Source organism: Tachypleus tridentatus, chromosome 9, assembly GCF_004210375.1.
Source record: "Tachypleus tridentatus isolate NWPU-2018 chromosome 9, ASM421037v1, whole genome shotgun sequence".
Taxonomy (NCBI): Eukaryota; Metazoa; Arthropoda; class Merostomata; order Xiphosura; family Limulidae; genus Tachypleus; species Tachypleus tridentatus.
This window is the reverse complement of record NC_134833.1, coordinates 3,057,218-3,069,365: the sequence shown is the minus strand read 5'-3', so window position 1 is coordinate 3,069,365 and position 12,148 is coordinate 3,057,218. Positions and strand designations below refer to the sequence as shown.

The following is a 12,148-nucleotide window of genomic DNA, read 5'->3' as shown; positions in this document are numbered from 1 at the left end:
TAATACATGTAAGATATGAGTAGTGACTACTATCATTTTGGTTCAAACTTATTTAATATATGTAAGATATGAGTAGTAACTACTATCATTTTGGTTCAAAGTTATTTAATACGTGTAAGATATGAGTAGTAACTACTCTCAGTTCAGTTCATACTTATTTAAAACATGTAAGATATGAGTAGTAACTACTATCATTTTGGTTCAAACTTATTTAATACATGTGAGATGTGAGAAGTGACTAATATCAGTTCAGTTGATACTTATATAATATATGTAAGATATGAGTAGTAACTTCTGTGAGTTCAGTTCAAACTTATTTAATATATGTGAGATATGAGTAGTAACTACTATCACTTCAGTTCATACTTAAATAATACATGTAAGATATGAATAGTGACTACTATCAGTTTAGTTTTACTCATTTAATATATGTAAAATATGAGTAGCAACTACAATAAGTTCAGTTCATACTTATTTAATACATGAAAAATATGAGTAGTAACTACTATCAGTTCAGTTCAAACTTATTTAATATATGTGAGATATGAGTAGTAACTACTATCAGTTTAGTTCAGTTCAGTTCATACTTAATACATGTAAGATATGCGTAGTAACTAGTATCAGTTCATATTTATTTAATACATGTAAGATATGAGTAGTGACTACTATTAGTTAAGTTAATATATATTTAATACATGTAAGATATCAGTAGTAACTACAATCACTTCAGTTCATATTTATTTAATATATGTAAGATATGAGTAGTAACTACTATCAATTCAGTTGATACTTATTTAATACATGTAAGATATGAGTAGTGACTACTATCATTTTGGTTCAAACTTATTTAATACATGTAAGATATGAGTAGTGACTAATATCAGTCAGATCATACTTATTTAATACATGTAAGATATGAATAGTAACTACAATAAGTTCAGTTCATACTTATTCAATACATGTAAGATATGAGTAGTAACTACTATCAGTTCAGTTAATATTTATTAAATATATGTAAGATATGAGTAGTAACTACACTCAGATCAGTTCATATTGATTTAATACATGTAAGGTATGAGTAGTAACTACTATCAGTTCAGTTCATACTTATTTAATATATGTAAGATATGAGTAGTAACTACACTCAGATCAGTTCATATTGATTTAATACATGTAAGGTATGAGTAGTAACTACTATCAGTTCAGTTCATACTTATTTAATATATGTAAGATATGAGTGGTAACTAATATCAGTTAAGTTAATATATATTTAATACATGTAAGATATGATTAGTAACTACTATCAGTTCAGTTCATACTTATTTAATACATGTAAGATATGAGTAGTAACTACTATCAGTTCAATTCATACTTAATTAATACATATAAGATATTATTAATAACTACTCTCAGTTCAGTTCATACTTTTTTAATAGAATTAAGACCTGAATATAATCAACTACCAGTTAAACTCATACTTGGTTGATACATTTAACACCTGAGTACTATTAACTTCCAGTTAAGTTCATACTTATTTAAAACATCTAAGACCTGTGTACTATCAACTACCAATTACGTTCACACTTGGTTCATACATAAAATACCTGAGTACTATCTACTACAACTTCAGTTCATAGTTATTTAATACATGTAAGATCTGTGTACTATCAACAACCAGATAAGTTCATTCTTATTTAATACATGTAAGCCCTGAGTATTGTCAACTACCAGTTAAGTTCATCCTTATTTAATACATGTAACTCCTGAGTACTATTAACTAATAGTTAAGTTCACAGTTATTTGATGGAGGTAAGACCTGACTGCTATAAACTATACAGTTAAGTTTATACATATTTCATACATGTAAGATTTGTGTACTATAAACTAACAGTTCAGTTCAAACTTAGTTAATACATGTAAAACCTGAGTACTATCAACTACCAGTTCAGTTCATACATACTTAATAGAAGTAAGACCTGATTACTATTAACTAAAATCTCAATTCATACCTATTTAATAGATATACGACCTGGGTATTATCAACTACCAGTACAGTTCATTATTATATTATAAAGTTCCTATTTAACCACTGCAATCCTACTGTAGTATTTTATTACATTATTATACTCTTACGTTTGTCATTTTTTTACACTACTGCATTCCTATGGTAGTATTTTTTTACATTATTACATTGGTAGTGTAGTAATGTATTACACTAGTTCAATCATACTATAGTATTTTATTACATTATTATATTTGTAGTGTTTGTCATTTATTAATGTAATACATTCCTACTGTAGTATTTTGTTACATTATTACATTCGTAGTGTTGCTAGTTATTACACTAATTCATTCATACTGTAGTATTCTATTACATAATTACATTCCTAGTTTTGTAATTTCTTACACTACTACATTCATACTGTAGTATTTTATTATATTATTACATTTGTAGTGTTGTCATTTATTACACTAATACATTCCCACTGTAGTATTTTATTACATCATTACATTTGTAGTAGTACACGAGTAAATTGCTACTGTAGTATTCAATTACGTTACTACATTCGTAGTGTTGTCATTTATTACACTAACACATTCCTACTGTAGTATATTTTTTACACTAATACATTTTTACTGTAGTATTTTATTGCGTTACTACATTCCGACTGTAGTATTTTATTATATTATTACAATCGTAATGTTGCCATTTATTACACTAATACATTCCTACTGTAGTATATTTTTACACTAATACATTTTTTTACTGTAGTATTTTATTACATTACTACATTCCGACTGTAGTATTTTATTATATTATTACAATCGTAGTGTTGCCATTTATTATACTAATACATTCCTACTGTAGTATATTTTTACACTAATACATTTCTACTGTAGTATTTTATTACATTACTACATTCCGACTGTAGTATTTTATTATATTATTACAATCGTAGTGTTGCCATTTATTATACTAATACATTCCTACTGTAGTATTTTTTACACTAATACATTTCTACTGTAGTATTTTATTGCATTACTACATTCCTACTGTAGTATTTTATCATATTATTACAATCGTAGTGTTGCTATTTATTACACTAATACATTCCTACTCTACTATTTTTTTACACTAATACTTTTCTACTGTAGTATTTTTTTTACATTACTACCTTGGTTGTTGTAAATCCTGATATCAGAAAGCAAATATTGGAGAGAGTCAACCTCTACCTACAGCTGGGAAGAAACACCACAACACTTGTGCGGGTGGTCACGTGAGTTGAGAAGCACGAGAATGAGGCTTGTGAACGTATTATACCATATAGAAGTTTGTTTTTACTGTAATTATCAATATGACGTAAAGTAGACATCACAAAAGACATTTTATCCGTTGACATCCTGACACTAGTAATGTGTCCATGTATACATATTATGTTAGAGGAATAAGATTTGTATTGAACTGTATTACAACCATGATCCGAATTGCAAGTTGGATCTCTTTATCCATCTTTGATTGTTCCCAGTGAAAGGACTTCTTCCATCATAATCATTCTCAGTGGAAGTGAGTCTTCCATTATTGACGTATCTGTTCCTTACTTCGTTGATGTTTTCCGTGGAATTTCTTTTTCCGTCTTAATAATTCTCAATGGAACTGATTTTTCTATTGTTTATTGTACTGTATTATTGTGCACCATATTCTGAAACATAGTTACAATCATAATTATCTCCAGCGAAGAACGCCAAGGCCAGTCGAAAATCTTGAAAAATTACCAAAGTTCCATGTTCAAGCAAATATAAGGCATAAATAAACACCCATGGAAATCATTAGTGAACGTAGTAGATGTCTACTAAATAGCACATCTGTGATGTAAGTTAAACATCCATGGAAACTGCATTAGTGAACGTAGTAGATTTCTAGTAAATAGCACATCTGTGATGTAAGTTAAACATCCATGGAAACTGCATTAGTGAACGTAGTAAATGTCTACTAAATAGCACATCTGTGATGTAAGTTAAACATCCATGGAAACTGCATTAGTGAACGTAGTAAATGTCTACTAAATAGCACATCTGTGATGTAAGTTAAACATCCATGGAAACTGCATTAGTGAACGTAGTAAATGTCTACTAAATAGCACATCTGTGATGTAAGTTTCTTGGATTACATTCGTAAAAACATAGTTATAGATTCGAGATCAGTGCCTGCTTCATGCCAATGTTTATAGTTTTATCATCTGTAGATTGTGACAAATAGTCTGTAGGGAAAGTTGCTGCAGAGTGAGTTGACATAAAAGCCATTTATTGTTGTCCTAGTGTTTTGGAGTCCATAACATCTGATAAACTGGTTTTGTAGCACTTTTGGTGTGAAGTTGTGAGTTTAATTGTGATTTTACTCTATTAAACACTCTGTTATAAAATTGTTATGCTTTTGGATATGTTACAGTCTTAAACACTGTTTTAAGATTGTTGGGATGGAGCCTACCTTCAAAGTAATTTGGTCCTTGGCTTCAGTGATGTAACAAATAGAGTACCACTTTACCATTGTAACGAATATAGTACCACTTCACTATTAAGTTATAGATACCAAGAATAACTATTGTAACACTGTACTTTTATTTAGTATTAAGAGTTATATGTATCCAGAATAACTAATATAACACTGTAATTCTATCTAGTATTATAAGTTACAAAAGTAACTACTATCACTTCAGCTCATACTTTTTTAATACATGTAAGATATGAGTAGTAACTACAATAAGTTCAGTTCATACTTATTTAATACATGTAAGATATGAGTACTAACTACAATCAGTCAAGTTCACATTTATTTAATACAAGTAAGATATGAGTAGTAACTACAATAAGTTCAGTTCATACTTATTTAATACATGTAAGTTATGAGTAGTGACTACTATCACTTCAGTTCATACTTATTTAATATATGTAAGATATGAGTAGTAACTACAATCAGTTCAGTTGATATTTATTTAATACATGCAAGATATGAGTAGTAACTACTATCAGTTCAGTTCATACTTAAATAATACATGTAAGATATGAGTAGTGACTATTATCAATTCAGTTTATACTCCTTTAATATGTGTAAGATATGAGTAGTAACTACAATAAGTTCAGTTCAAACTTTCTTAATACATGTAAGATATGAGTACTAACTGCTATCAGTTCAGTTCAAACTTATTTAATATATGTAAGATATGAGTAGTAACTACAATAAGTTCAGTTGATATTTATTTAATACATTTAAAATATGAGATGTGACTAATATCAGTTCAGTTTATACTTATTTAATATATGTAAGACATGAGTAGTAACTACTATCAGTTCAGTTTATACTTATTTAATACATGTAAGATATGAGTAGTAACTACTATCCGTCTAATTGACACTTATTTAACATATGTAAAATATCAGTAGTAACTACTACAAGTCAAGTTCACACTTATTTAATAGATGTAAGATATGAGTAGTGACTACTATCAGTTCAGTTCATACTTATTTAATATATGTAAGATATGAGTGGTAACTACTATCAGTTCAGTTCATACTTTTTTAATACATGTAAGATATGAGTAGTAACTACAATAAGTTCAGTTCATACTTATTTAATACATGTAAGATATGAGTAGTAACTACAATTAGTTCAGTTCATACTTACTTAATACATGTAAGATATGAGTAGTGACTACTATCAGTTCAGTTCATACTTATTTAATATATGTAAAATATGAGTGGTAACTACAATGAGTTCAGTTAAAACTTATTTAATATATGTGAGATATGAGTAGTAACTATTATCACTTCAGTTCATACTTAAATAATACATGTAAGATATGAGTAGTAACTACTATCAGTTCAGTTAATATTTATTAAATATATGTAAGATATGAGTAGTAACTACACTCAGATCAGTTCATATTGATTTAATACATGTAAGATATGAGTAGTAACTACTATCAGTTCAGTTCATACTTATTTAATATATGTAAGATATGAGTAGTAACTACTATCAGTTCAGTTCAGTTCAGTTCATACTTAATACATGTAAGATATGTGTAGTAACTAGTATCAGTTCATATTTATTTAATACATGTAAGATATGAATAGTAACTACAATAAGTTCAGTTCATACTTATTCAATACATGTAAGATATGAGTAGTAACTACAATAAGTTCAGTTCATACTTATTTAATACATGTAAGATATGAGTAGTGACTACTATCATTTTGGTTCATACTTATTCAATACATGTAAGATATGAGTAGTAACTACTATCAGTTCAGTTAATATTTATTAAATATATGTAAGATATGAGTAGTAACTACACTCAGATCAGTTCATATTGATTTAATACATGTAAGGTATGAGTAGTAACTACTATCAGTTCAGTTCATACTTATTTAATATATGTAAGATATGAGTAGTAACTACACTCAGATCAGTTCATATTGATTTAATACATGTAAGGTATGAGTAGTAACTACTATCAGTTCAGTTCATACTTATTTAATATATGTAAGATATGAGTGGTAACTAATATCAGTTAAGTTAATATATATTTAATACATGTAAGATATGAGTAGCAACTACAATCAGTTCAGTTCATATTTATTTAATACATGTAATATATGAGTAGTGACTAATATCAGTTCAGATCATACTTTTTAATATATGTAAGATATGAGTAGTAACTACAATAAGTTCAGTTCATACTTATTTAATACATGTAAGATATGAGTAGTGACTACTATCATTTTGGTTCAAACTTATTTAATATATGTAAGATATGAGTAGTAACTACTATCATTTTGGTTCAAAGTTATTTAATACGTGTAAGATATGAGTAGTAACTACTCTCAGTTCAGTTCATACTTATTTAAAACATGTAAGATATGAGTAGTAACTACTATCATTTTGGTTCAAACTTATTTAATACATGTGAGATGTGAGAAGTGACTAATATCAGTTCAGTTGATACTTATATAATATATGTAAGATATGAGTAGTAACTTCTGTGAGTTCAGTTCAAACTTATTTAATATATGTGAGATATGAGTAGTAACTACTATCACTTCAGTTCATACTTAAATAATACATGTAAGATATGAATAGTGACTACTATCAGTTTAGTTTTACTCATTTAATATATGTAAAATATGAGTAGCAACTACAATAAGTTCAGTTCATACTTATTTAATACATGAAAAATATGAGTAGTAACTACTATCAGTTCAGTTCAAACTTATTTAATATATGTGAGATATGAGTAGTAACTACTATCAGTTTAGTTCAGTTCAGTTCATACTTAATACATGTAAGATATGCGTAGTAACTAGTATCAGTTCATATTTATTTAATACATGTAAGATATGAGTAGTGACTACTATTAGTTAAGTTAATATATATTTAATACATGTAAGATATCAGTAGTAACTACAATCACTTCAGTTCATATTTATTTAATATATGTAAGATATGAGTAGTAACTACTATCAATTCAGTTGATACTTATTTAATACATGTAAGATATGAGTAGTGACTACTATCATTTTGGTTCAAACTTATTTAATACATGTAAGATATGAGTAGTGACTAATATCAGTCAGATCATACTTATTTAATACATGTAAGATATGAATAGTAACTACAATAAGTTCAGTTCATACTTATTCAATACATGTAAGATATGAGTAGTAACTACTATCAGTTCAGTTAATATTTATTAAATATATGTAAGATATGAGTAGTAACTACACTCAGATCAGTTCATATTGATTTAATACATGTAAGGTATGAGTAGTAACTACTATCAGTTCAGTTCATACTTATTTAATATATGTAAGATATGAGTAGTAACTACACTCAGATCAGTTGATATTGATTTAATACATGTAAGGTATGAGTAGTAACTACTATCAGTTCAGTTCATACTTATTTAATATATGTAAGATATGAGTGGTAACTAATATCAGTTAAGTTAATATATATTTAATACATGTAAGATATGATTAGTAACTACTATCAGTTCAGTTCATACTTATTTAATACATGTAAGATATGAGTAGTAACTACTATCAGTTCAATTCATACTTAATTAATACATATAAGATATTATTAATAACTACTCTCAGTTCAGTTCATACTTGTTTAATACAATTAAGACCTGAATATAATCAACTACCAGTTAAACTCATACTTGGTTTATACATTTAACACCTGAGTACTATTAACTTCCAGTTAAGTTCATACTTATTTAAAACATCTAAGACCTGTGTACTATCAACTACCAATTACGTTCACACTTGGTTCATACATAAAATACCTGAGTACTATCTACTACAACTTCAGTTCATAGTTATTTAATACATGTAAGATCTGTGTACTATCAACAACCAGATAAGTTCATTCTTATTTAATACATGTAAGCCCTGAGTATTGTCAACTACCAGTTAAGTTCATCCTTATTTAATACATGTAACTCCTGAGTACTATTAACTAATAGTTAAGTTCACAGTTATTTGATGGAGGTAAGACCTGACTGCTATAAACTATACAGTTAAGTTTATACATATTTCATACATGTAAGATTTGTGTACTATAAACTAACAGTTCAGTTCAAACTTAGTTAATACATGTAAAACCTGAGTACTATCAACTACCAGTTCAGTTCATACATACTTAATAGAAGTAAGACCTGATTACTATTAACTAAAATCTCAATTCATACCTATTTAATAGATATACGACCTGGGTATTATCAACTACCAGTACAGTTCATTATTATATTATAAAGTTCCTATTTAACCACTGCAATCCTACTGTAGTATTTTATTACATTATTATACTCTTACGTTTGTCATTTTTTACACTACTGCATTCCTATGGTAGTATTTTTTACATTATTACATTGGTAGTGTAGTAATGTATTACACTAGTTCAATCATACTATAGTATTTTATTACATTATTATATTTGTAGTGTTTGTCATTTATTAATGTAATACATTCCTACTGTAGTATTTTGTTACATTATTACATTCGTAGTGTTGCTAGTTATTACACTAATTCATTCATACTGTAGTATTCTATTACATAATTACATTCCTAGTTTTGTAATTTCTTACACTACTACATTCATACTGTAGTATTTTATTATATTATTACATTTGTAGTGTTGTCATTTATTACACTAATACATTCCCACTGTAGTATTTTATTACATCATTACATTTGTAGTAGTACACGAGTAAATTGCTACTGTAGTATTCAATTACGTTACTACATTCGTAGTGTTGTCATTTATTACACTAACACATTCCTACTGTAGTATATTTTTACACTAATACATTTTTACTGTAGTATTTTATTGCGTTACTACATTCCGACTGTAGTATTTTATTATATTATTACAATCGTAATGTTGCCATTTATTACACTAATACATTCCTACTGTATATATTTTTACACTAATACATTTTTCCGACTGTAGTATTTTATTATATTATTACAATCGTAGTGTTGCCATTTATTATACTACATTACTACATTCATTTCGACTGTAGTATTTTATTATATTATTACAATCGTAGTGTTGCCATTTATTACACTAATATTATACTAATACATTCTACTGTGTAGTATTTTATTATTTATTACACTAATACATTTCTTACATTCCTACTGTAGTATTTTATTACATTACTACATTCCGACTGTAGTATTTTATTATATTATTACAATCGTAGTGTTGCCATTTATTATACTAATACATTCCTACTGTAGTATTTTTTACACTAATACATTTCTACTGTAGTATTTTATTGCATTACTACATTCCTACTGTAGTATTTTATCATATTATTACAATCGTAGTGTTGCTATTTATTACACTAATACATTCCTACTCTACTATTTTTTTACACTAATACTTTTCTACTGTAGTATTTTTTTTACATTACTACCTTGGTTGTTGTAAATCCTGATATCAGAAAGCAAATATTGAGAGAGTCAACCTCTACCTACAGCTGGGGAAGAAACACCACAACACTTGTGCGGGTGGTCACGTGAGTTGAGAAGCACGAGAATGAGGCTTGTGAACGTATTATACCATATAGAAGTTTGTTTTTTACTGTAATTATCAATATGACGTAAAGTAGACATCACAAAAAGACATTTTATCCGTTGACATCCTGACACTAGTAATGTGTCCATGTATACATATTATGTTAGAGGAATAAGATTTGTATTGAACTGTATTACAACCATGATCCGAATTGCAAGTTGGATCTCTTTATCCATCTCTGATTGTTCCCAGTGAAAGGACTTCTTCCATCATAATCATTCTCAGTGGAAGTGAGTCTTCCATTATTGACGTATCTGTTCCTTACTTCGTTGATGTTTTCCGTGGAATTTCTTTTTCCGTCTTAATAATTCTCAATGGAACTGATTTTTCTATTGTTTATTGTACTGTATTATTGTGCACCATATTCTGAAACATAGTTACAATCATAATTATCTCCAGCGAAGAACGCCAAGGCCAGTCGAAAATCTTGAAAAATTACCAAAGTTCCATGTTCAAGCAAATATAAGGCATAAATAAACACCCATGGAAATCATTAGTGAACGTAGTAGATGTCTACTAAATAGCACATCTGTGATTTAAGTTAAACATCCATGGAAACTGCATTAGTGAACGTAGTAGATTTCTAGTAAATAGCACATCTGTGATGTAAGTTAAACATCCATGGAAACTGCATTAGTGAACGTAGTAAATGTCTACTAAATAGCACATCTGTGATGTAAGTTAAACATCCATGGAAACTGCATTAGTGAACGTAGTAAATGTCTACTAAATAGCACATCTGTGATGTAAGTTAAACATCCATGGAAACTGCATTAGTGAACGTAGTAAATGTCTACTAAATAGCACATCTGTGATGTAAGTTTCTTGGATTACATTCGTAAAAACATAGTTATAGATTCGAGATCAGTGCCTGCTTCATGCCAATGTTTATAGTTTTATCATCTGTAGATTGTGACAAATAGTCTGTAGGGAAAGTTGCTGCAGAGTGAGTTGACATAAAAGCCATTTATTGTTGTCCTAGTGTTTTGGAGTCCATAACATCTGATAAACTGGTTTTGTAGCACTTTTGGTGTGAAGTTGTGAGTTTAATTGTGATTTTACTCTATTAAACACTCTGTTATAAAATTGTTATGCTTTTGGATATGTTACAGTCTTAAACACTGTTTTAAGATTGTTGGGATGGAGCCTACCTTCAAAGTAATTTGGTCCTTGGCTTCAGTGATGTAACAAATAGAGTACCACTTTACCATTGTAACGAATATAGTACCACTTCACTATTAAGTTATAGATACCAAGAATAACTATTGTAACACTGTACTTTTATTTAGTATTAAGAGTTATATGTATCCAGAATAACTAATATAACACTGTAATTCTATCTAGTATTATAAGTTATATATATCCAGAATAACTAATATAACACTGTAATTCTATCTAGTATTATAAGTTATATATATCTAGAATAACTAATATAACACTGTAATTCTATCTAGTATTATAAGTTACCTTTTTTTTTTCTAATTCTTCCTTTTATCAACTAATATTTTTAATGTCACTTTTCACTGAGTTTGTTACAAAGTGTCATCTGTAGTTGTACTGAAAAGCTGTCAATATTTGACAAATTTTGTTTCCAGTCTTTCACTTCGCTATATGTTTTATTGTTATCGCAGTGTTTAAAAGAGAAACGCCTGTGTTTATATAGACCTGGATGTTTTTATTACTTGTTAACAGAAACAAGACTGTTTACTTACCCAATAAATGACTAGCGAGTATGACTAGCAGAAGAAACACATACATGATCCGTCAAAACCACCACAACACACGATGGAACTTTATATTCCAGCAATTGTCCGTGTTGCAATTCAAACACCGTGTTGTGTTGCGCTTGAAATCAACTCACCGGCTTCTCTCCTGTAACATTTGTACGACTTTACAAGTTATCTGTGAAGGATCTACTCTTTATTAGACGAACGTGTATCCCAGCTTAACGTTTGTACTTTCTCGTGCAAGTCTGGTCCATACAAACGTTTCGCGTCTTTATTC

At 28.3% G+C, this 12,148-nt stretch overlaps 1 protein-coding gene across 2 annotated transcripts in view; it reads right to left on the bottom strand.

Moving 5' to 3' along the window:
- LOC143224662 (uncharacterized) overlaps positions 1-12,148 on the bottom strand; it is a 42,421-nt gene extending 30,273 nt beyond the window's left edge. The window contains exon 1 of one of the 2 annotated variants that reach the window (XM_076452806.1): positions 11,857-12,148. In XM_076452806.1, coding sequence (XP_076308921.1) covers positions 11,857-11,902 — 46 coding nt within the window. In that variant the 5' untranslated portion in view covers positions 11,903-12,148. The remainder of the gene's footprint in view (positions 1-11,856) is intronic. The other variant, XM_076452805.1, reaches the window with a different exon arrangement.